Genomic DNA, 26,774 nt, shown 5'->3' on the forward strand with positions numbered 1-26,774 from the left:
CGACTAAAAGTCAACAATTTCAAATATATATTCAAGCTCCCCAAGAAACTATTTGTTGAACATTAAAATTCAAACAAAACAGGTCAATCAGCAGGGAGAGACAAAGTAAGCAGATGAAATCCTTCAATAACAACTTGCAGTGCAAATTGTTTCTAAGTAAAATGGGATTTCTAGGCAGAAAAGGGCAGCAGGATGGCAGTAGCTCCGCCATAGAACTGAATCACTCAGATTAAAAACACCTGCAGAGTATCATTCTGAAATGATGGGGAAGGGAGTGAGTGATGTGTTCTGGGACTTAAATCCAGTTGTAGTCCTACGCTATCAGTTATATATATATGTAAATCTGATCTGCTAATGTGCAAATCAGCTAATGTAACTTGAGAAAAATCTATATTCTGGATTTGGCTATGTCAGATTATCATTAGCTGCCGGACTGCTGGTTGAACTGCAAATGTGTCAAATGGTCATGTTTTCGTGATTTTACTCTTGTTTCTTTTTATTCCTCTCCCCCCGCCCCCCCCAGACAGGGTCTCACTCCATTGCCTAGGCTACAGTGCAGTGGCATCACCATAGCTCACTGCAACCTCAAACTCCTGGGCTCAAGTCATCCTCCTGCCTCAACCTCTGGAGTAGATGGGACTACAGGCACAAGCTACCACACTTGGCTAATTTTTCTATTTTTGTCTCACTACATTACTCAGGATGGTCTCAAACTCCTGGCCTCAAGTGATCTTCCTGCCTCAGCCTCCCAAAGTGCTGGGATTACAGACGTGAGTCACCACACCTGGCCTTAACCTGTTTCTTTTATATGAATTATCCAAATGCCTTACAAGGTAAATAATTATTACATAGTTAAGCTAATCAGAGAATATAGTATCTTAAATTAAGTTGTACAAAAACTAATTAGTGTTTATAAATTGAATGTTGATGTCCTACAATAAGAAATCATGATACAGTCATGTGCTGCATATTTCAGTCAATGAGGGACCACATATAATTTTATGGGATCACTGTCATAGAACAGAACAGAACTGAAAAATTCCTACTGCCTAGTGATGTCTTAGCCTTCCTAATGTTGTAGTGCAACACATTACTCATGTGTTTCTGATAACACTGGTATAAACAAACCTGTGCTGCTAGTCATATAAAAGTATAGCACATACAAGGCCAGGTGTGGTGGCTCACGCCTGTAATCCTAGCACTCTGGGAGGCCAAGGCAGGTGGATCGCTGGAGGTCAGGAGTTCGAGACCAGCCTGAGCAAGAGCGAGACCCCGTCTCTACTAAAAATAGAAAGAAATTATCTGGCCAACTAAAAATATATAGAGAAAAAAAAATTAGCCGGGCTTGGAGGCGCATGCCTGTAGTCCCAGCTACTCGGGAGGCTGAGGCAGGAGGATAGCTTCAGCTCAGGAGTTTGAGGTTGCTGTGAGCTAGGCTGATGCCACGGCACTCACTCTAGCCCGGGCAACAGAGCGAGACTCTTTTTTTTTTTGAGACAAAGTATAGCACATACAATTATGTACAATACTTCATACTTGATAACAATAATAAATGACTATGTTACTGGTTTATGTATTTCTTACAGAGTAATTCTTATTGTTATTTTAGAGTGTACTCCTTCTACTTGTAAAAAAAAAAAAAAGTTAACTATAAAACAGCCTCAGGCAGGTCCTTCAGGAGGTATTCCAGAAGGTGTTGTTACCATAGGAGAGGCAACTCTGTACATATTATGTATTGCCCTTGAAGACTTTCCAATGGAGCAAGATTTGGAGGGTGGAAGACAGTGATACTGATGATCCTGACCTTGTGTAGGCCTAATGTGTGTTTGTGTCTTAGATTTTAACAAAAAAGTTTAAAAAGAAAAATTTAGGAAAAAGGTTATAGAATAAGGATATAAAGAAAGAAAATATTTTTGTAGAGCTGCACAATGTACTTGTGTTTTAAGCTAAGTGTTACTTTATAAACGTATTTTTATAACTTCTATAGTAACAAAGTTACAGGAAACTGATAATTTATTCAAGAAAAATATTTAAAAATAAATTTAGTGTAGTCTAAGTGTACAGTGCTTATAAAGTCTACAGTGGTGTACCATAATGTCCTAGGCCTTCACATGGACTCACTACTCACTCACTCACTCACCCAGAGCAACTTCCTTTCCTGTAAGCTCTATTTATGGTAAGTGCCATATACAAGTGTACTATTTTTTATATACCACATATTTATACTTTACGATTTTTACTGTTCCCTTTCTATGTTTGCATATGTTTAGAGACACAAATACTTACTATTGTGTTACAATTGCCTGTAGTATTCAGTACAGTAACATGCTGAAACCAGGTCTATAGCCTAGGAGCAATAGGCTATGCTATATAACCTAGGTATTGCAGTAGGCTATACCAACTAGGTTTGTTTAAGTACCCTCTATGATGTTCACACAACAACAAAATCGCCTAACCCCCCATTTCTCAGAATATATCCACGTGACTGTATAAAATGATGATTTAAAAAACACAAATCTTAATGGGTAATTCTTCAAAAGTGGAGTAATATGATTAAATGTTGTTTAGTTGGTGTTAATTCTTTAGTACCATGACCATGCTTGTTTTAACCCTTCTTGAATGATTTACTAAATGCTTTACTGCCCATTTCTACTTCTCAAAAAAGTAACTACTTTATCTTTCTTTAATTAATCAATATCCTTCAGTTTCAATGTTATCAGTCAACATTATCACCATACATAGAAGGACACAGCAAAGTATAGATTGCAATCACACTGTTACCTAACTTTAGAAATGACATTAAAATGGAAATGGTATTTTTTTCCTGCTAGATGTCCTCTTTACATAGAGGCTGAATAAAAAATTATGCAATTACAAGATCTCACATGGCAGTGTAAGAGATTCTGTTTCTATTTGATAAAAGATACACGGATTCTACACATTTTCAATTACTGAAAATGTACTTTGTAAATGGAATACCCCTTCACAACTAGTATATTAATTTTACTCCCTGACATATTGGAGGAAGGAAAAGGTTGTTTATCTATAAAATCATCATCTGAGCTTTGATGTTAACAAAACCTTTTTGATTTGGTGGTGAGCTTCCTTTAATAAATATTTACTGAGCACCTTTGTGTGCCATTCATTATTTGACCAATCATAAAATTTCATTAAACTTTAGCAGACTGCAAGTTTTGTTTTGGGTCTAGTTTATTCTTTTCAACTTCTGCATGTGACATCACTGAAACTGTATCAGTTCCTGGGGCTCCAGTTAAATAAAATTTTACCAAATTTATTATAAAGAGTAAAGTAGCAAGACTAGCTCTCTATATATCCCTGGTCACAGATAATATTACAGTAACATTATATTAAATTTCACTCTACTTACCTACCTAGGGCCTGGTTTAAGGCCCTATATGCTTGAATTTCATACCACTGACGGCCAGGTAAAAGACCTCTCAATTTTGAATGGTGGTCATTGTATTGTCGTTTTAGTTCAACCTGATAATTTAAAAATATATTAGAAATGTAGATAATTAAAGCTCATTTTATATATCATATTAACTTCTAACAGAATATATTTTGTTTTTCAGTACTGATTTTTCTCCATTTCATTTAAAATAGTTTTATTCATCCTTACATTCCTTAAATTTTCTCATGGATATAATTAGCTGTGTGATGTCAAATAGTTTTATGGAGATATAATTCATATACAGTAAGTTTCACACACTTTCAGTGCACAAGTATTTGAGTTTTGAGAAATGTATAGTCACAGAACCACAATCCTAATATAGAACATTTTCATCACCCCAGAAAGTTCCCTCCTATTCCCTTTCAGTCAATTTCCTTCCTCCACTGCTGGCTCTAGTAACGACTAATCTGTTTTCTGTTTTACCTGTTACAGGATTTCATGTAAATGTTATCATACAGTATGTAATCATTTGTGTCTGTCTCTTTTTATTAAGCATGCTTTTGGAATTCATCCATGTTGAAATGCATATGAGTTCATGCTTTAATGTTTGTAAGATCTGGTAGGCTCTACTTTTTAATTGGGATGTTTAGACCATTTACATTTAATGTAGTTATTGTTATCACTGAGTTTAAGACTACCATCTTGATATCTTTTTTCCCATTTGTTCCATCTTCCTTTTATCTTTTGCATCAATTGGTTTTTTTCCCACTAATGCTTCCATTTTATTTCCACTGTTGGATTATTATCTCTATGTCCTTTATTCTGTGTGATTATTCTAGGTGAGGGAAAAATGCAGGTTCCCCAACACATAACAGAAACACTGTGCTAGCCTGGAGTGCTCAACAAAATTGTTCCAAAGTAGTTTAAACAGGTACCAAGGTAACTACTGGGCCTGGGAAAAGTGCCCAGCACTTTCCCTGGGTGCCTCAGAACTTTCTTGCTCTGAAATGGCTGGCTTAGACTGGCCCTGACTGCTTTAGAGCTGCTTTGGGTGTCCTGTAATGCCCTTTAGTTAACAGTAATACTAAAATCCCTGCCTAGTGGGAAACTGTAACATCATATGATGGTGGTACTACACCTGCATATGTTTCACTATGAATAAGCAAAGATACAATATAAAAACTTTGCATTATTCATTGGGAAGAGATTGAAGGCAACACCACAGGGTGGGCAGATGCAGATTTTTCATGAAAGAAAGCTCCTGTGGAAGAAATTCCTGTATCACCCAGGAGCAAGTGTCCTAGTAAGTAACCTCTAATAAACTCATCTAACTTGTCAAGCTGTCCTTGTGTGAGTCATTCTTTGGTCACTTGGGTCCCTCTGAGTTTGGGGATGGTTTTTCTGTACCATCCTGGGAGTTTCACGGAACACTTGGGTTTATAATATACATCTCTAACTTATTACAGTCTACCTTAAAATAATATACTACTTCATATGTAATATAAAAACTACACGACAATATATTTCCATTTCCCTTTATTGTCCTTTGTGCTATTGTTGTCATACATTTTAGTTTTACATATGCTATAAACACATAAAACATTCTGATTTTGTATGCTTTCAGTAGTAAATCTTTTATTTTTAAATAAGCTTTTTAGAATAAGTAAGTTTAGATTTTTAGAAAAGTTGCAAACATAGTACAGATTCCTTATGTCCTTTATCCAATTTCCCCTAATGTTAACATCTTATACTGCTATAGTACATATGTCAAACTAAGAAATTAACATTAATACATTATTAATAAATAATCTATGTACTTTATTCAGGTTTCTACTTTTTCCAAACAGATAATTATCCTTTAAAAGATACAGTATTTGCCCACATATTTCCCACTTTTGGCATTCTTCATTTCATTGTATCAATTTAAATTTCCATCTTGGTAATCACTTTCCTTCTACCTGAAGAACTTCCTTTGACATTAGTAGTGTAGATTTGCTGGCAATGAATTCCTTCAGCTTTTGTTTTTCTGAAAAGCCTTTACTTCATCTTCATTTCTGAGATATTTTCTCACTGGATTAAGACTTCAAGTTGACTTTTTTTTCTTTCAGTACTTTAAAGATGTCTATTCATCATTTTCTCATTTGCATAGTTCTGAAGAAAAGTCTACTATTGTCCTATTTCTCTTAGTAATGTCTCATTTTTCTTTGGCAACTTTGGCTTAGGAAGTGCTGTGTGTATTCTGCTTGAGTTTTATTAAGCTTGGACCTGTGGGCCTGTAGTTTCCATCAAACTTAGAAAATTTTCAGCCATTATTTCTTTGAATATATATTTTTTTCTGCCTCCACATACTCTTCTCCATCTTAGACTCCAATTTAACTTTATTAAGCCAAATTACATTACTCAACAAGTCACTGATGCTCCATTTATTTTTTCCAGTTTTTTTCACTCTACACTTCATTTTGGATATTTTTATTTCTATCTCTTCAACTTCACTGGTCCTTCCTTCTAATCCATCTAGTATATTTTTATTTCATATATTTTTCATATCTAGAAATTTCATCTTAATTTTTAAAAAATATCTTCTGTTTCTCTTAGCATGCTCATGTTTTCTTCTATCTTCTTTGAACATACAAAATATAAAACGTAAGATATTTTAGCATCCTTGCCTGGTATAGCATCTTTGTCATTTCTGGTTTGGTTTTTGTTCATTGATTTTCCTCTGTATTAGAAATTATATTCTCTTCGTTGCATGGCTGCTAATTTTTGATTGGACACTAGACATTGTAAATGTTATATAAATTGTTACTCGATTTTGTTGTATTAATTTAAATAGCATTTTATTTTGTTCTGAAGTACAGTTAGGATACTTGGAACCAGTTCATGCTTTTTTGTTGTTATAGTTGAAACCAGGTCTCACTATGTTGTCCAGGCTGGCCTTGAACTCCTAGCCTCAAGTGACCTTTTTGTCTCAGCCTCCCAAAGTGCTGAGATCATAGGTGTGAGCCACTATGCCCAGCTCAGTTCATTGTTTTGAGACTTATTTATAAGCTTTGTTTGGGGTATTTTAAAGCAAATTGTGTAGGGTGACTTATAGCTTTGTGCCATTCATATCTTTCTCAGCTATAAATTAGAGACACTCTGGATTAGAAGGAATCTTATTAAATGCTTAAATAATCCCTTCTAGAATGGGGTCCAAGCTCAAGTCCAAAACTACAGGGCTGAAAAACAGCCTTCAAGGGCTTATGAAAGCCGCCTTTGATCTGTGCCCAGGTACATATTTCTAAGGACAGAGTTCATAGCTTTATAACCACATTCTCAAAAACATCCTGAGAATCACTAATTATTAAGAATCACTGCTTTACAACATCCTCAACAGGAAACTTTTCTGCAAACTGAACGGCTTAGGTAAGTTTTACTGAACTGAATGAAACAATTCCAAAGTTAATTTTTTTGGAAACTGTATAATAAAGAATAATTTTCCAGTTAGATACTAAAATATATAATTATTAAAACAGTGTGATACTGATACAGGACCTGATAAACAGAAAACTGGAATACAGAATAGAGTATGAAAGCAGACCCTTGCTTGTTTGGCATATAATAAAGGTGAAATTTCAAACCAGTGAGGAAAAGATAAACTAGTAAACAAATGGTATCCAGAACAACTTTTGAAACAATAACCACTTGAATCCCTATCTTATTTACAAAAATAGATTCAAGGTATATTGAAAAATCTATAAATGTTCTAAAAGAAAATACGGGACACTATTTTACAATCCTAAAGTGGGGACGACCGTCCCATGTAAGACTATAACACAAAGGTTACAGAGGAAAAGTTTTAACAGCTCTTTCTACCTGCAACCTAAACATTTCTAAGGTTAAAAAAAAAAAAAAAAACCTATAAATATTAAAAATCTATAAATATATTTCTAACATACATATTATAGTATTAATATCTTTATATATAGTTTCTACATATAAGACCAAAAGCCTAAAAGAAAAAATGAAAAGGTATATGAAATTATTACTAATAGATTATACACACATAAAAAGATATCTTACTAGTAACTGGGAATACTAAAATAAAATGCTACTTTTCATGTATAAGAGTGGCAAATATTTAAAAAAAGGATGATGACATTTCTATGCCAGCTAAGATGGAGTAACTACTACTAAGTTTCCTACCATACACAACCACAAAACTGGAAAAAGCACATGAGGCAACTGTCTCCAGCGGCAAAGGCCAGACAGTAAATTCTAAGCTCCCCACGGGTACAATTTTCAGCTCCAGTGCAATGAGCTGAAATGGTTCTGCTGAGCTTATTCAGGAAGTGTATGAAAGTTGAGGGTATCTGAAGTTCTTGGAATCAATGGGGCAGGGCAGAGAGGAGGGAACAGTATATGGGGGACAGCACTGCAGTCGGCGTACAGGGCTTCAGCAAGTTCCTGCTTGAAGGTTTGGCTGCATGTGTGTAGGGTGATACCACCCAAGGCTTACCTGAGAACACATAATGCAGAATGAGAGGAGAAAAGAGATAATAAAGGAATAATAAGGAATGCTTAAAGATGTTGGAATTCTGGCCCAGTCAGACTGGAGATAATGGTAACGCCCTAGGCAGCCATCTGAGCCATCAGAAACGTCAGGTATCACATCAAGAATAAGGACTACAATTCAGAGTAATGCCTATACTAAACCAGCCCCAACAATGAGGACTTGAAGCCTTTTCTGGATCTCTTCCCAACAAATCATCGATTCATGCCCATACAAGTTCAAGATGATAAGACACTAACTGAACTGCCTACAAAAACCAAAAATCAATATTCTTTCAAGAAGGATAATAGAATCCAGAATCTCTATAATGTACCATCCATAATGTCTAGTATATAATAAAAATTACCAAAATAATGTCAATCATTATAAGGGGAAAAAAAAAGCATTCAGTAGAAAACAATCTGGAGGGGACCCAGCTATCAGAATAGCAGACAAAGACTTTAAAGCACCTGTTATAAATATATTTAACATAAAAACATACAGTTTAATGAGTAAACTTCAGGGAATCATAGAGAAGTGAAAACTATAAAAAAAGATTCATATGGAAATGCTGCAACAGTAACTGAAATAAAAATTCATTGAATGGGTTTAACAGCAGATTGAAAAAGGCAGAAGAATCAATAAATCTTAGAGATCACTAGAAGCAACAAATCAGTAAGGGTCAGTAAGGGCAAAATAACTTCATACAAAGCAAAGACATTACGATAAAAGAATCAAAGCATATAAAAGCATTCAGTGATGATCTAAACAAATTTAAAATTCAGACTTGAAACAGTACTAAAGCATTCAATTTAATATGCAGTGCCTCAAAATCTCCACTACTGAAGCATATCAATAATTACTTTTCTCAGTGATTAAACCTACATATATTTTCTATCTAGGTATTTGCACAGAGGCACTGTGTTAAATTAAACTTCTACTTGTTTACTGAAAAAGAAATAATTTGTATCTAGTTGTCTTAGTCTGTTTTATGTTTCTATAACAGAATACCACAGACTGGGTAATTTATAATGAACAGAAATTTATTTGGCTCACAGTTATGAAGGCTGGGAAGTCCATGAACATGACACTGGCATCTGGTGATGGTCTTCATGTTGCGTCATCCCATGGTGGAAGGTGAGAGGATAAGAACAAAACAGGGGCAAACCCACTCTCAGGATGATGATATTAATCTGTTCATGAGGGCAGAACCCTCATGGCCTAATCCCCTCTTCCTGGTCCCACCTCTTGATATTGTCACAATGGCAATCAAATTTCAACATGAATTTTAGAATGGATATTCCAACCATATCACTCGTCATTATATTAGGTATAAACATATCCCTCTCCAAAAAGACTTACATCTATGGGGCATAAAACTGCATTCCTATTAAAAGCAGTGCCACAACAAAAGGTACCATATACCTAGCCTTCATCTGGTCTTCCAAAAATCCTTTAAAACTACATTACCCCCAAAGTAAACAACTTTTATACAGGATCAGAACATATGACATACAGAATTCAGAATATATATCTATAATTTAACGAGCTTTTTCTTATAAAAAGCTCTCCTTTAAAAAAAATGCAAGTTCTGAAAGGAAATAATAATAATGTACTATTATTTTAGACTTTTCACAGTAATTGAATGAAAAAAGGAAGCTACTTAAAAGTAGTCTCAAGAACGTTGCAGAAACATTAAAAATATAACACTTAAAGGAGAAAAACTGATATAATAGGAAGAAGAAAATTTTGGTGGCTGAAAGAAACAATGAATTCAGTTCCAATTTGCAGTTTTGGCTGTGTGCAAGGCATTTGTGCTAGGCACTAGTAATACCAAAGTCAGTTCAAAATATTTTCTGCCTAGCAAGAACTTTTAATGAGCAGAAAAGAATACTTTTGACTAGTAGCTTTCCAACTGGTAGGTAAAAAAATTTTACTTTACCATAAAGAGTAAAATATGAGCTTTTTAACACTTGAGTTACAGAAAGAAAAAAATTTTAAATTTCATTTTATGTCATCTCAAAAGAACCTGTCAAATTTCTAAATTAAAACTTTATAACTAGAATATAAAGAAAATAAAATATACATTTCCTGTCTATCAAAACGTAACTGAAGCAATTTCTCTTTTTTTAACAGTATTTTCCTCAAAGACATTTGACATCTATACTTTGTTAGACATAACAGCTTAGAGGTTTTCAAAATTTCCTACACTATGGACAGACTAATACTTTATAATGATTACTGTTCCTATAACAACAGTTGTTCTAGAAAGCATTCGTTATAAATGAAATATTTAGAAATAACATAGCAACTATTAGTTTAAATAAAATTATATCTCCTTGGTCTTTTATTTTTTCATTAAAAGAAATGAACTTTTCTGCATGACTATGTGACTACATTACTTTGGTTTCTTGCAAATTTTCAAAGACTTTTTACAATCCAATTGGCCTTTAAAACACAGCCAATATTTTACCAAAGGGAATTATTTTAGGTAAAAAGCAAAAAAAAAAACCCCAAAAAACAAAAACCTGAAATGAACTGTATATAAAGGCTAACTTTAGAATAATTTTTATCACATAAACAAATTTCACATTTAATTGGAAAAAACAAAACTAAGAAAGAGTTTAGAAAAAGTGGGAAGTGAATACACTTCATTTTAATGATATCAGAATCTATTTCATTGTACGCTTAGGAATTAGCAGGCATGAAAATCAATGCCCAATTTAAAATGACATACAGCATATGTGAAAAAGCCAGTTTCTCCTGCCAGCAAATAGCCTAAATGTTAAGTAAACCAAAGGCTGGAAGGGATTAGTTGAAATGTCAAAAGACAACCTTTTACTTTTACCTGCTCATCCTTATAAACACATTCTCATCCCTCAGGCATGGTTTTCAAACAAACAGTTCCAGTGCAGCAGCAAAAGGCCCAAGGCAAGCTCTGTCATCTTGTAACTGTCAAAGAGATTAGTCTTTGATCTATTTGGGAGGTCATGCCCACGTTCACATTAGCTATATAGTCTAACAACATTATACCTGTTGACCAATGCTTCTTTAATGCCTAATGAGACAGACATTTTATATTATGGAAGTTAACTGGGAATATTTTTTCTAAATTTTGACAGAAAGTAAACACCATAAACTGAGCTCAAGTGTGGTTTGGAAAGGTGATCTTTTAGGCCAGTTAACATTACTTTTCAAATACATTTTACAAGCCTTTCCCCAAATAGAAAGCTATACTTAATTGTACTTTCTGGAAAGAGTTTAAACCACTTGCTCCTTATCCCTAGTAAATTAGTATATGTGTAATTTTGGAGGGGTGTGTGAACAGCAGGAAGAAGGGAAACTATTTTATCAATGATTGCAAACTGAAAGTCCATATCTGTGCTTTGTTTGGCCCTTTCTGCAGCTTAAAGTAATTTCAATTTATTTGCCAACATCTAATATTTTGGCTATTTCACCACTGTCCTCAACTAACTCACTCATTTAAATGATCCGTTAGGCTGGGCACAGTGGTTCATGCCTGTAATCCTAGCACTTTGGGAGGCCAAGGTGGGAGGACTGCTTAAGTCCAAGAGTTCGAGACCAGCCTGGGCAACATAACAAGACCTCATCTTTACAAAAGAATTTAAAAATTAGCCTGGCATTGTGGCATATGCCTGCAGTCCCAGCTACTTGGCAGGCTAAAGCAGGAGGATTGTTTGAGCCCAGGAGTTCGAGACTGCAGTGAGCCATGATCGAGCCACAGCACTCCAGCCTGGGTGACAGAGGAAGACCCTGTCATAAATAAGTAAACAAACAAACAAATTGTTTAACTCATGTAGCTACTTGAGTTTGCAACCCGGTGGTTCAGATGCTGCAATGATTCACAAAAATTTATCTTTTTATAATTGGAGCTTAGAGTTCACAGAAACAGAAAAGCACCCTAAACATGATAGTTTTTAGACAAATAAAAACGTGTCTGCATAAAAATTTAACCTAACTGACATAAGTAGAAGATTCTGAATAGCAAAGACACTAGTACGTAAGATTGGGGTGGTACTTATAGAATTGTGTAAAAATACTCAATAGACAAGACAGCATTCAAGCAGAAGTTATATGATTCTGGATTCTCATTTTTACCATTACATTATAATATACTGGAGATCAAACAATAAGTTCCGTAAGTTTTCCATGCCTTGGTTTTATTGGAAATAGCATAAGTAGCATACTACTTATAGCAGTAAGACAATATAAAATAATCAAAAGGATTATACTGTGTATGTCAACAAGAAATTCAGGTCACAACTTGAACACTATTTTTTTTAACTTTTAGTCAAACTCAACAGGGTTGACCTTAAATAATAGCTTTGTATAAGAGCAGCCTTTTATAAGTAGCTTCTGAAAAAATAAATGGTGTGATAAATATGAGGTGGAACTATAAATGCATTCCTCTACTTTACTAGTCCCTCATATGAAAGATGGTGGATTTTATCCCAATTCATGCAACTATGTATTATGATTTCAGTAACAAATGCCTTCCTGAAAGCAATCAACACAAGCAGAATATAATTTTCTTCTTGTATGTAAGCTTTTAGAAAAAAGTTCAAACCTCCAAATAAGACTAGGAACAAATAATCAGCTAAACTAACTTAATTAAAAATATTAAGAAAACTTTGCTTCAGAAAAATAAACACTTTTGTCTAGCAAACACTCAAGAAGAACAGTTTTATCTTTAGCCAAGGTACAGAGCCTAAAACCTAAACATTTATAGCAAACCAAATCTGGAAAACAGAGACTGTGCATTAGAGATATTTACTGCTCCATATCATCATAGTGTAAACATTTCTATCAGGGTATCACAATATAAATTCCAATGGTTAGAGTTCTAAACTCAGCATAAAATCGTGTATGTGAAATAATTTAGCTAGATAAAAGGAATACAGCTGGTTTTATTTTATCTGGCATATTTTCAAGATTTCTGAAACACTGAGTTAACCAAATATAGTATATACATTTTTTTAAATGGGGAAAAATGAGTTTCTGCCAAGAGTTAAGAACCCAGGCTCCCTTGTAAATTAAAGAAAAAAAAAAAAAAAGCACATTAGAAACGGTCTTCAATTGTTACTTACTTTCCCCGTTACATTAGGATCTGACCACAATAATCTATCAAGACATATTAACAGCAATATAACTTATTTCACATATGCTTCAAGACTGCTTTGGATAAGATACTTTTTGTAGAGAAATACTAAACTTTGTATCATAAATTGTCAGTGTTGAAAAAAATAGTCTGAAAATTTCAAATTTAAGAAATCAAACAAAATATATTCTTCTCAAATCACGCATCTCCTGTTCTCAACATACTCAGTAACATTTAAACACTTCTGAATAAATGCTTTGACAATAACAATCAAAAACATCTCTGTCAGTCTCAGGTTTTGTTTTTTTTTTTTTAATTTGTCATAATAATAGCACAGGACAAAAGTAGAAATATTTTCCTATTAAAAAGCTAATAATCTAAGAAAATGCAAGAAATCTTAAAATCCTTATTCTGTGAATATTTTTTTTAAAGAGTAATAGGCTTTGTGACAATTTAGTTAGGCTACCCATGTTAAAATATTGCTCAGGTAAACCTGCAACTGCTTAAATTATCATCTCTAGAAGATGCCACCTTCATACTATAGTTTATTTTGAGGGAAGAAAGTGTAATGGAAAAAGCTTATGGCTTGGAGTGAAGGCTTTGACACTTAGTTGTTTGACCGTAGCCAAGCCACAGTACCCCCATATAGCTTCCTTTCTCAACTTTCTCCTCCGTAAAAAAAGGGAAATAATTCCTGCCAAACTTACCCTACAGAGTTGGTTGAAGAAATAAATGACAATGGGCATGAAACAGTAAAGCATCATGGGCTGGAAGGTCATAACTTAGCCCACATTTCTGAGACTCAGTGTAGGTGTCAGTGGACTTTACATTCTGTCATAATATATTGTTGCATATATGTGAAAAAAGCCATAGTAGTATGTAAAGCCATATAGCTATTATCTTATAGTCTGTTCACCCCAAATCATTTTAACACCTGGACAAATTCTCACCAAAGGAGCTTTGACTATACTGTTGAATATACTGACACATTATTTTAGGTGACTTATAAAGTAAGTTTCTTTGGTCTATGGAGTGGCTACTTTTTCATCAAATATCAATGAAAATATGTACATTGGCGGGACACAGAGAGAACAGTGTTCAAACAGTTTTGAAACAAATCTTTTTCTAAATAACTTCTACAACTGATCTTAAAATTTCTGAGAAATTATAGCTAACATTAGCACTCTTTAATATCCTTCATAATACTTTTTGGTCACTTTGCAACCTATGAGCTGTTTTTCAAAGCAGAAGTATATAAAATATGCTAGTGGCATAATCTATGAGAATGAGTGCATGATTTGTCCCATATTAGTCTAAATATTGTTCATTTCAAATATCTTACAATCTAGAGCTTTCTTTGTTAAAGTCACATATGAGAGCTCAGTAACTATGAATAAACCCTTTCTAGCAATAACAAGTAAAAAAATGAAATATTATCTTACGTAAGAAAGCAGTGTGAGGCTATAAACAGAACTTTTATAAAAACAGAGGCTTTTAAAGAATGAGCCAATATTAAGAGGCTTTGCTAAAGGTAATGAGTAGTGCTGCATTCAGCCAGTGACAAAGACCTACTCCTATAAAACCCTAGAAAAAGGCAAGATCTCTCATGGAAGAAGCTTGTGGATGCCAGAAGATGTAAAACTAAGTACTATGGCCCTGGGGCAGTTATATAAAGGTTCAGTGGCAATGGTAGGCATAGAAAGTAAAAGTTAATCTCAGTGAGAGGAGACTTAGGCTCAGATTTTACAAGATTAAACACTAACATCTACAAATGAACGTAAGTAAGAGAAAGTATACATATAAGCAAAAGATTAAATGAGTACTGGAAAATTCTGAAAATATACTTATACCGTAAAAATGTATTACCTCCATAGTCCAACAAATGAAGTATAACAATTTTGCTATCTAAATTTTTATCATTACATAAAATTATCTTTCAAACATAAGTATTTGTTTTAAAAATTATTACTTTCTATCTTTAAAATATTATTACCAGCAATATTTGATGCATAGCCTCTCAAATGTGAACAAGTGTTAATAAATGTGGGAATAAGGTATATGAAAGGATAGTACCTCGAAAACTCAAACTTTATCTTAGAAAGCAATTAAGACTTATAATTTCAAGAAGTCAAAAAAAAAAGACATTTCCTCTTCTCTCGCTTCTCAAAAAAACTACCCTCAAATTAAAAGACAAATAAGAAAGAGAACATAGTTACCAACTTTAATTAAACTAACATACATCTAACCCCAAACCCCAATATGAACATGAAACGCAGATGGACAAATAGTAAATGACTAAGCAGAAAAGAGAAAGTTCAAACCAATGTACCCATAGAGCTACTGCTGGGAAATAAGCCAGTTTGGCTTGCAGAAGTCCAGAAAGTCTCAGGAAATGGAGTTATAAGGAAACTGTTGGAGGATGTGTACCACAAAGATGAAACAGTGAAACAAGAAACAAGAGGAAGATGTGAGACCCAGGAAACTGGCAATACATCACAGAAGAGAGGCAAATCAAGTGATAGCAAAGGAAAATCTCAGCATATCAGCAGTTAGGTGGGCGTAAAGAGTGACTTAGTCCTGACTGAAGTAGGAGATCACAAGGCTCCAGAAGTGATGTCTCCATGGGGAAAAAATGAACTGACATGTTATCTGATAGGAAAATTGTATTGAGAGGCACTGCATACATCTATTGAAAGGTGACAAATTTGTTTAAAGGTTTTTTTAAAAAGAAAACAAGGGACGGAGGAAAGGAAGGTATTATTTAACTCTAAAGTTCAAGACAGGAAGGAAATTATTTGATTACAGTGAATGGTATTTTCATAGTCACGATAACAAATGATCATAGATTTAATTTAAAAAATTGCGATATAACTATATTGGGAGGATATAAAAAGGAAAAAGTAGCATAATTGAGCTAAATATCCTTATCTCAAACAGGAAGTTAATGTCTAAAACTGATTAAATAAAGATAAAATATGGAGGTAAATATCAGATCAAACAGCTAAAAGAAGTGAAAATCACTGCCTCTCAGAAGCAGGGTCTGGGAGTGTAGTGGAAGCCAAAAGACTGTTATTATAAGAAGCCATCTACTGTATTTAGTATATATTAGACTCTTAGTAAAAGCTTTATTGGACTTTTTTCAACATGACAAAACATAGTTTAAAAATAAATGCAGATTGTTCATTTTAATTCACAACATATATTTCTATGTCTTACTATATAAAACAGTGGTGATTAACTGAGAGCAATTTTGCCTACTAGAAGGTATTGGCAATGTCTGGAGATATTTCTGGTTGTCGCAACTGGTGGTAGGGTGGTGGGGGGGTGTCTTGCTACTGGCATTTGGTGTGTAAAGGCTAGAGAATAGGCTAAACATCCTACAGGACACCCCTCATAACAAAGAATTATACTGTCCAAAATGTCAAGAGCACCAAATTTGAGAAACACAGCTATGAAGTAATTTTAAGCCACAAATCTGGTATACTTGATGTGGTAGGAAAATACATTATGAGTTACTGCATAGCTTATTATACTCCTTGGCACACTGGGGTCATGTGTCCTATATAGTTAGAAAGCATAAAATGAACTCATTCCCAAAGTTTCAAACCTTTAATCTCAATAAAAAACGGGAAAGAGTGATGTTGTAAACACTGAACAGTGATGTCTACTACAGTTTGTTATCTGAGACCTTATAGCATCATAGTTGCCAAAAAAAAAAAAAAAAAAAAAAAATCAAGTGACATGCTCACCTGAAGCCCATCAACTTGTCTGCAGTCTGTAGGCTTTAAGGGGATCTAAGTAAACTGATTAAAATCCACAATCAAAATTCTCCTCTGAAGGAAAACTGAAAAGTTATTTTCAGAAAAGTTAAAAAACAATTCCACTGGTTCCCTTGAGTTGCTAATTATGCTCTGTGCCAACAGAAGTAGGTAAGTGTCAATCAACCTTACAAGTCCCCAGGGTGATAATTTCATTTTAAAGCCTTCAACCTCGTTTGACAGCAAAACTAACATATGAAGGTCAACAAAGTTTCTATTCTCACCAAAAACAAGATGAACACAAGAAAATAACTTCAGAATTGTTCAAAAAACAAAGTTTTATTTCTTTTATTAATTATCCAAAGAAACTTGTAGCAGTATTTTCAGGCCTGGCTTTTTTTCCTAAGGAAATACAATGACATGAGTATTGAGGGACAAACGCTATCAACCAGACTTGCTTAAAATTTTATGGTTTGGGCTGGGCGTGGTGGCTCACACCTGTAATCCTAGCCCTCTGGGAGGCCGAGGCGGGTGGATCGCTCGAGGTCAGAAGTTCAAGACCAGCCTGAGTGAGACCCCGTCTCTACTAAAAATAGAAATAAATTGTCTGGACAACTAAAAATATATATAGAAAAAATTAGCTGGGCACGGTGGCGCATGCCTGTAGTCCCAGCTACTCGGGAGGCTGAGGCAGTAGGATCGCTTAAGCCCAGGAGTTTGAGGTTGCTGTGAGCTAGGCTGACGCCACGGCACTCACTCTAGCCCGGGCAACAAAGTGAGACTGTCTCAAAAAAAAAAAAAAAAAATTTATGGTTTGAAATGTATCCACTTTTGACCCCAAAACATCCTTTACAAGGTATAGAGAATTTAAAAAATTAACTTCAGCCATTCATCCATGTGTTTTGTTTTGTTTTTCAGAAAGGAGGGAAACAAAAGCTTTTGTTATCTTATTTTTCACTACCCAAGGCAAATATATAAGTTGTAAACCTAGACAGCTCAGATTTGGATGAGGTTTTAATTTTGGAATATCAAGATATACTTAGAAACTGCTTTTAATAATACTTTTGGCCAAACTATCTTTTTTCTTTAAGCTAGAAAAAAAGTGTTCTGAGGAGGAAAAAAAGGTTTAAGTAATTGAAGATATACTCATTCTTGACTTTTAGAGGTGACAGGATTTTTCTTCCGTATCTGTGATTCGGCCTAAGCATTTCCAAAAATTCCAACAGCAAGTTGCTGGACTCCTAAATGTTAAAGAGTTTAGTACTATGGCACTTTAACTTTATACACACAGCTATTTCCCTTGAGTAACCACGTGTTATTATCGGGGCTAGATCCAGGTGGGTTTCTGTATCAGATGCTACACTATAACCAGAACTCCACTCTACTCTGACCTCAGGCTCTGTTCCTGGATCTGGTTTCCCATAGCTTAGAATAAAGTCTCAAATCCTGAAAATGGCATACAGAGTCCTAAGTGATTTGGCTCCTAAATACCTTTTGCAAGCCTCTATTCACATGCCATTCTCCCAAATCACCACCTCAGCTTCTTTCAATTCCTGGAAACTGCTATCCTCTTTCACACCTTAGAACCTTAGCATATGCTCTTCTCTCTGTTGAGAATACTCGTATCCATTCTGTTCACCTACATAACTCCTAGCTTTCTTTCCCATGTCAGGTTAAATATCACTTCCTCAGGAAGCCTTTCTTGCTCCCCGAAGACCTGCTAAAATGTTCTCAGGGTTCCTGTGACTTTTTCTTATAGCCTTCATCACAACTGTGATTGTTTCTTCATTCCTTTAATGTCACTATTCCTTACTAGACTATAAGCTACATGAGACAAGGGGCTATAATCTGTGTAGTATAGCACTGTGTGCCCAGAGTCTATTATAGTACCTGGTGTTCTAGCCAGGTATCCAAAAAAATAGTTGTTTCATTATTCTGGATAGTCTTATAATCTGAATCTCAATGTAGACAGAACTCAAATCTCATCTCTCTGGCTCCTCCATCCCTTTTAGCTAAGTCAAAGTAAATTAATATCTGGATGGGAGGTAAAAGATGTTGCTCAGCTTCACTGTTCCTAAGCATGCGAGCTCCTAGTTTCTAGTCCACCAAAACATCTTATCACATGTTCCTGTCCTTTCTTAAATTATAGACATCACTATAGTAGAGACTGCATCTTGTTCATTTTTGCACCTACTGCGTTTTGTACAAACTAGGCTCTTAGTAAAAGTTTCTTAAATGAATAAATGAATGCTGAAATATTCAAGATCAATAACATAATTATGATAGAAAAGTATTCAAAAGGGATACATGGATCTACTCAGAAGGAATAGACGAATCTACTTAAAAGGTTTTTGTTTCTGAAATCAAGCTCGTCTTGATATACTACGGTCCACTGCATTCCTGCCCTCATTCATCTATCATGAATATTCAAACTGCTGTCAAAGCCACAAGAATAATAAAGGAACAACATCATTCTTAAAAAGAATGAAATCTGTTGGCTTTAAGAATTCTAATACTACCATCATCTGATTTTATTTTGACATCTGAAAGTACTGGTTTAACACAGTTTAATGTGCACTCTATTTTATTAATGCTGTTACCCTTTGGGGAAAGCACCCTGTCTTTTTCTGTGGTTTATAAAATGCCAACAATGTATGGAAGCCTATCAATTTATATAAGCATGGGTTTGTTATAAAGTCAGTAACTGATGTAACTAAAATAGATGCCTGTATTTTTCAATCATAAATATAATTTTTAAAATTTGATTAAAATAATAAACTGGTACATTCAGAGCTAAGAGAAGTTTCCTAAACAAACAAAAAAAGAATTCACAATAAAAGAATTGATTATATATGCCAATACTGAGACAGATGTTCAGATCACTATCTGAATTTTAAATAGTCCAAATAAAATCTATTTTGGTAACTCAACACACTGTAAAAAAAAATACACGAATTTAAAATTTATTATTTTATTAAATTATTCTAATCATTGTAAGACACTTCTAATAACGAATAGTACTATCAAATTTTATTAAACTAATTATAAAAATCTAACATACCACTTCAACATTTTTCAAGTATAAAAATTTTGAGCCACATGCCATGGTTTTATAGTTTCCTCAGAGAAGTAAAGGAACAATACTCATGAGGGACAGTATTTCTATATACTACTAAATTATGCTAAGGAATACAAATAAAATGCAATTTTTAAATCTAAATATTGTACCTTATCATGTCTTACAAACTATGTCACCAATTTGAGATGTGAGTGCCTGAATTATAAAGTTGAATACTTTTGTAGTTGTTAGATCATAGTAATTGGCCAAAGGATTTGCTTGAGATATGTGGTTAAAAGACAGCCTTGTTATACAGTGACTTAATTGCATTAAAAGAAAACAACTTTTATTTTAGTTATACTTTTTCACTGACATCTAGTCATATAAAAGCCTTGGCTCACTCTCATGCTCCTCAAATACTTTGGTTTAGTGCACAGAAAGTTTTCTTTTTAACTATTATACGATTAAGTATGTCCTTATGAATGATCAGAAGCATCTGGGAAATGTGGAAGTGAAAAAAAACCTCACTGGGAAAGTTAGTTTAATGTTTGCCCTTCAGAGTGGCCCATTATCAACATTTCATAGTGGGTTTCTTTATTTTCAGGTCCCTGAGGTATGTGCAATAAATTATGACTTGAACTAAACAAGTCACACTTGGCTCCAAAATGAAATTTTCCTACCTCTACTTTCTAGTCCCTAAGGTGGGAAGAGGAAATCCTGGTCACAGCCAAAAAAGTCATATTTTTGGCTCTAATATACATTTTCCTGCTTTTTAAAAAGCCAAACTTTGCTATTGAGACTGCAAAGTCTTATGTTAGTATTTTAAACTGTATTTTAATTTTTACTTCCATAATCTTTCTCAAATTTAAGAAAAAAATTTAGTATCATAAAATTTAATGTCACTGCTTTCTTATTCTCAAATAACTTTTCTAACTCAGACAATGATATTAACTTTTTAAATGTGAATTCAAATGAAATAAAGATAATATAGAAATTGGTGGTTTCATTTCTATAAGATAGAATATTTAAAATTTTCATTTATAAATAAATTCTACTTATTCCAGCAGGATAGACAGATTATGAATATAAAAGAAAACCATAAAGTTCTAACTTAAGGTCCTGTAATTTGAAGCATAGTTTTAGTTTTGGAAGAGTCATATATGGAAATTATTTAGTTCATCACCTCCCTTTACAGAGATCAAAAGTACAGCAGACATACCCGAAGGTGACACACAGAGTGTCATACCTTTATAATCCTCTCCCCTTGAGGGCTGAAACTGTGACTTGCTTTTAGCCAATACCCATATGGCAAGGGTTATGGGACGGTCACTCCCTTGATCAGGTTATATTATTAATATATGGCAAAGGTGGTGGGAAGTTACTTCTGCAATTTTATTTTATTTTTCAAATTTAAATTTTATTTTTATTTTCTTTCCATGATTTTATTAAGTTATATAAGACTCTGTCTAAGCTGATTGGAGCTAGAGAGTCCTGTTGGCCTTGTAAAAGTAAACTACTATGTTGTGAGAGGGCCTGTAAGAAGGCTACATGGCAAGAAATAGTGGGTAGCTTGTACTCATTCCTGATGGATTAGGAAGAACCTCAGTCCCACAGCCACAAAGAACTGAATTCTGCCAACAACCTGAATGAACCTGGAAGAGGACTCCAAGCTCTGGATGAGAATACAGCCTGACCAGCACCTTGACTGTAGTCTTGTGGAACCCTGAGCAGAGGACCCAGTTAAGCCATGCCCAGACTCCTGACCCATGGAAACTGAGATAATAAATGTATGTTGTTTTAAGCTTCTATTGGTTACACAGCAGTAGAAGCCTAACACAAAGAGTGATAGCCAGCATAAACAATTGTAAGATACTCCCTCCATTTATTATGTTCTACTATGTATTAAAGTGTAAGATGATACTGATTGAGCATTTTCTTCTATAAATCCTTTAATGATTCACAACTGTAACACACTGTATTGCTTCCTTATGAGTCATATTAATGTTTGTTACCATCCTGTTCATTATTATCTAATAATTATTATCATTTCTGTGCCTTGAGGTCTCTAGGAATGGAGGGTGGTGGTTGTTTTTTAAAACAAACACTGCAGCCAAATACAGTTTCAATACCTTCTACTAAATTTCCATTCAATCATTAATTAAAATATTTATTGAATACCATGTTCAATATTTTAATTACAGAGACACAAAGATGTTTAAGAAATTATCCCTATCCTCAAGGTACATCATCTAACATTATAAAACTATTTATAAACACTAAATATGTCCTTTAGGAGTAATAAAGGACACTGGAAAGGTATCTATGTACATGAATATTATCATACTTTTGAACTGTAACTCCTCTTTTTTTCCTATGACTTAAAAGGCAAATGCATAAAGCCATAATTATAAATTATGTTAATGGGCACATAATGAATAAAGATGCAATCTGTGACAATAACAATATAAAAGGGGAGGAACAGAGATTAAGATGATAGTTATAATCCCCAATGTAAACACTAACAAAATAACTAAAAAATATAGACAAAAGAAAAGACGAGGAGAACCAAAATAGTATACTACAAAGCAACTAAATACAAAAAAGGCAATAATGAAGGAATTGAGGAACAAAAAGCATATGACTCACAGAAAACAAACAGCTAAATTAAATGGCAGAAGTAAGTCCTTCCCTATCAGTAATTACTTTAAATGTAAAGGGCTTAAACTCTCCAACTGAAGGGCAGAGATTGGCAGAATGGATTTCAAAACACTTGATCCAACTACATGCTGTTAATAAAAGACTCATTTTAGATATAAGGAAATTGGACCTCTACTTTATACCATATGGAAAAATTTACTCAAAATGGATCAAATACCTAACTTAAAGAGTTAAAACTTATAAAACTCTTCAAAGAAAACATTAAAGGCAAATTTGCATGACCTTAGATTTGCCAATGGTTTCCTAAAAAATGCCAAAAGCACAGGCAACACACAAAAAGTAAATTGGACTTTCTTAAAATCTGAAACTTTTATATTTTTTTAATATCCCATAGAGGTGTAGAAATAAATATTTTCAACAACTTGTTTAACCATTTAAAAATATTTTAAGAACTGGTCCAAGTGCAGTGATAATAACTGATCACGATCAGTTAGAGTCCTTTGTTTCTCCTCCATTTCCACTGCTTCACTTGACTAGCCAAAATAAATAAATACATAAATTGACAGGGCACACTGGCTCACGCCTGTAATCCTAGCACTCTGGGAGGCCGAGGCAGGAGGATTACTCAAGGTCAGGAGTTTGAGACCAGCCTGACCAAGAGTGAGAGCCCGTCTCTACTAAAAATAGAAAGAAATTACCTGGACAACTAAAAATATATAGAAAAAATTAGCCAGACATGGTGGCACATGCCTGTAGTCCCAGCTACTCAGGAGGCTGAGGCAAAAGGACTGCTTAAGCCCAGGAAGTTTGAGGTTGCTGTGAGCTAGGCTGATACCACGCCACTCTAGCCTGGGCAACAAAGCGAGACTCTGTCTCAGACATACATAAATAAATAAACACATAAATTTAAAAATATTTTAAGAAATCATCCATTATGATGGTCTGATTTATTTCATGTATTTCAGGTATTGACTGCTATATTGTGGGCATTTCCAAATGATAAATGGCCTTTTTAATCATTATAAAAACTGCGTGCCTACACTCCTAAAACTTATACACATTAGTCTTATGGATAGCTAACAAACATGCTTTAGCTATGAATAAAATGCCAGGGCTGGGGACTCCTTTTTGAAATCACAATTCCAAGCCCTTTGCCATGTGTGGTAGGAAATATCCCCTTTCCCTCCAACCTTTGACTTTGGGATTATGCATGTGACATGCTTTGGGCAAGAGGAGAGTAGCAGATGTGATGCAAATAGGTATTTGAAAAGTGCTTACACAGTCAAACTTGCCTTCTTGCACTTCTGCCACTGCAATGATAACATGTCTTGACTAGTCTGTTGGTCCACGGAGGATGAGATACAGGTAGGGCAAAGCTGATCCAGCTGAGCCCACCATAGATCAGCCAACCACTGCAGGGTGACTGAGCCCCGCTGAAATCAACAGAGCTGCCCAACCAAGTCCAAGCCTAGATCATCTGCCACCCCGCCACTCCACAGATGTGTGACCTGTAATAAATGATTGTTGTTTTAAGTCTCTGAGTTTTGGAGTTGTTACACAGAAAGAACTGATCCAGACATATGGTAACAAGAAACACATTTCCCTTACATCCGGTACTGCTAGTAAAGAATTTCCCTGTTTTTCTACCCCTTTTCCCTGCAGTTTGGACTACTCCTGGATCAATCCTTCTTGACCGTTTCAGGAACTACTGGGGAAAGCCCTTTAGGATCACCTTTCTCCCCTTTACCCAGAACTCATTGATGCTTCTGTTATTCTGTTGTTGTATGCACTTGAACCACTGGGATTCAGATTAGCAGAACTGTGACAGATAGGATCATGACTAAGAAACATCAGAGCAGGCCACCAGGTGTCTTTTTGTATGAAAGATTGAGATGCTGCCTAGGAAGAATTTTATCCTGCATTAAGCATTAAGTACCCAAGATTGGTATAAGAACCATGCCCAGAATCATAGTTGTTGAGGTGAAGGTGGAAAAAAATAGAAGGTAGATGTAATTTTCTTAACAATTTTTTTTTAATTTTAAGAATTTTTAGAAAAATAACAAAGGATAACATAAAAATCCCTATATTGTCATTTTTTTTATTAAAAATTATGGAAAAAGTTAAAGTCCCTTTCAATAACTACTCCCAATATCATTCCTTTCTCCCATCTTCAGATGTAATCAGTATTATGAGTTTGATATGAATCCTTTCAGGCCTTGCTACTTTGTAAATGTATTACTTAATACAATCTAGTATTATCCATAGTTTATCTTCTTTTCCAGATCTCAAGAAGTCATGTAGGCCGAAGAAAGGAGGATACAGGAAAAAATTGAAAGAACAAGTTTTAGGGGAAAAAAATTATATTTAAGATGTTGGGGACAGGCATGGTGACTCACATCTGTAATCCTAGCACTTTGGGAGGCCAAGGCAGGAGGACTGCACGAGGCCAGGAGATCAAGAACAGCCTGAACAAGAGTGAGACCCCTGTCTACAAAAAAATAGAAAAATTAACCAGGTGTGATGACACACGCCTATAGTCCCAGCTACCTGCGAGGCTGACACAGGAGGATTGCTTTAGCCCAGGAGTTTGAGGTTGCAGTGAGCTATGACAATGCCACTGTACTCTATCCTGGGTGACAGAGCAAGACCCTATCTCAAAAAAAAAAAAAAAAAAAAAAGTTTGGAAGAACATGTGATACAAAAAAGGGAAAAGGATTCTATTTTAACAAAGCAGCATTAGTGCCATCATGTAAAGCCAGGGTAAAATTATAAGACAAAAGGAGACAATACCAGTGCCAACAGCAGTGCCATCAGTAGCACCCAGCTTCAGCGGAATGCACCACTAAGGCTGTTGATGGTGAATACAACAGTTTTCTTGAGTAGATGTCAACTGTTTCATCAGTAGTAGCAGTCAAGGCAACATCAGCCATTTTAGGATAGGAGACACGGCCTTCAGCACGGCCATCAGTGCCCCCAGTGGGAGCACTGGTACTGGAGAAAGGTTGTGGGAGCCACCAAAGTCAATGGAGGTTGAAAGAATTAGATTATGAATCATCGGGTGAGACACCGCCTGTGGACTTTCACAAATTATGAGGTCGAGAAGTTATGGGAAGAGTAAGGGCTAACAAGAGAAATACTGTTTATTACTATTAATGTTCCTCAAAGACTGCTATGGCCTAGAGAAATAAAAGTAAAATTATATAATTCACAGTGCTTAGTAAAGTATTAACAATAAAGAGGATAACTACTCTACTAAACAACTCCTGCTTTGGTATGAGACCGTAAGTACCCCGAGTGGAGGGATATGGATCATACTCAATGAGTGAGCCTCAGTGTCCAGAAAACCCCAAGTTTTGGTCTCAGATTGCTAACACCTTTAAGGAAGGTATAAAAAATCCTCCCTGATGAAAGAACTACACCTCAGGCTTCAAATTATTACTATGGTTTTTCAAATATATTGTTTAGAAAATAATCAGTGATAATGAAACAAAACTGTTTCTGGCTAAGATTGAGTAACAAGTTTGGAAATATTTCTTCCATTGTAAGTAACTGTGTAACTGGGCAAAACTGCTTTCAGGGAATAGACACCAGACAGCACAAGACTACAATTCTGGAGATAAGGGGAATTCATTAGGTAAACTTCATTATTCCTAGCTCTCTGCTTGCATATGATTTCCTGACCATAGTATAGGGCATTTAAATACAAGCAGAGTACAATGGTCCTGCTGAGCTGAGGTGGAAGGGATCAGAATTTGGAGCAGCTAAAAATCACAAAATCTGCAAAGCAGGGCACTAGAAAGAAGGGAGCTAGAGAGATGGAGGGCCCTAAACTTCCCTGGGGGGGACCTGTGAGTCTGGTTAAGAGCTTGACTAAACACAAGTTGATGGACTCCACCTCCAGAGTTTCTGATTCAGTAGGGCTGGTTGAGCCTGAAAGTGTGTATTTCTCTATCAAGTTCCCAGGTGACACCAATGCCCCTGACCCAGTACTACACTTTGAAAAATCACTCCTGTTGACTGAAGACTGTGTAAGTTGAAAATAAAATAAACCTATATCTACCAAACCTTTCTCACTCATTCAGGATTGCCAAAGATTTAAAATACAATGTCTGAGGATATGAGAAAAACATGTACCTTGATGTTGATGGCTTCTGACTGATCAGGGTGGTTGCTAAAGGTTGGGGTGGCTGTGGCAATTTGTTAAAATAAGACAACAGTGCAGTTTGCCACATCAACTG

The 26,774-nt window shown here is 34.9% G+C and overlaps 1 protein-coding gene across 2 annotated transcripts in view; it reads right to left on the reverse strand.

Annotated features, from left to right (window-relative positions):
• Nucleotides 1–26,774, reverse strand: part of BRIP1 (BRCA1 interacting helicase 1) — a 137,186-nt gene that overhangs the window by 18,695 nt on the left and 91,717 nt on the right. For both annotated transcript variants that reach the window (XM_045525599.1, XM_045525600.1), the window contains one exon: nt 3,389–3,501. In XM_045525599.1, coding sequence (XP_045381555.1) covers nt 3,389–3,501 — 113 coding nt within the window. The remainder of the gene's footprint in view (nt 1–3,388; nt 3,502–26,774) is intronic.

The sequence above is a fragment of the Lemur catta genome, chromosome 15 (genome assembly GCF_020740605.2).
Source record: "Lemur catta isolate mLemCat1 chromosome 15, mLemCat1.pri, whole genome shotgun sequence".
In the NCBI taxonomy this organism is placed as follows: Eukaryota; Metazoa; Chordata; class Mammalia; order Primates; family Lemuridae; genus Lemur; species Lemur catta.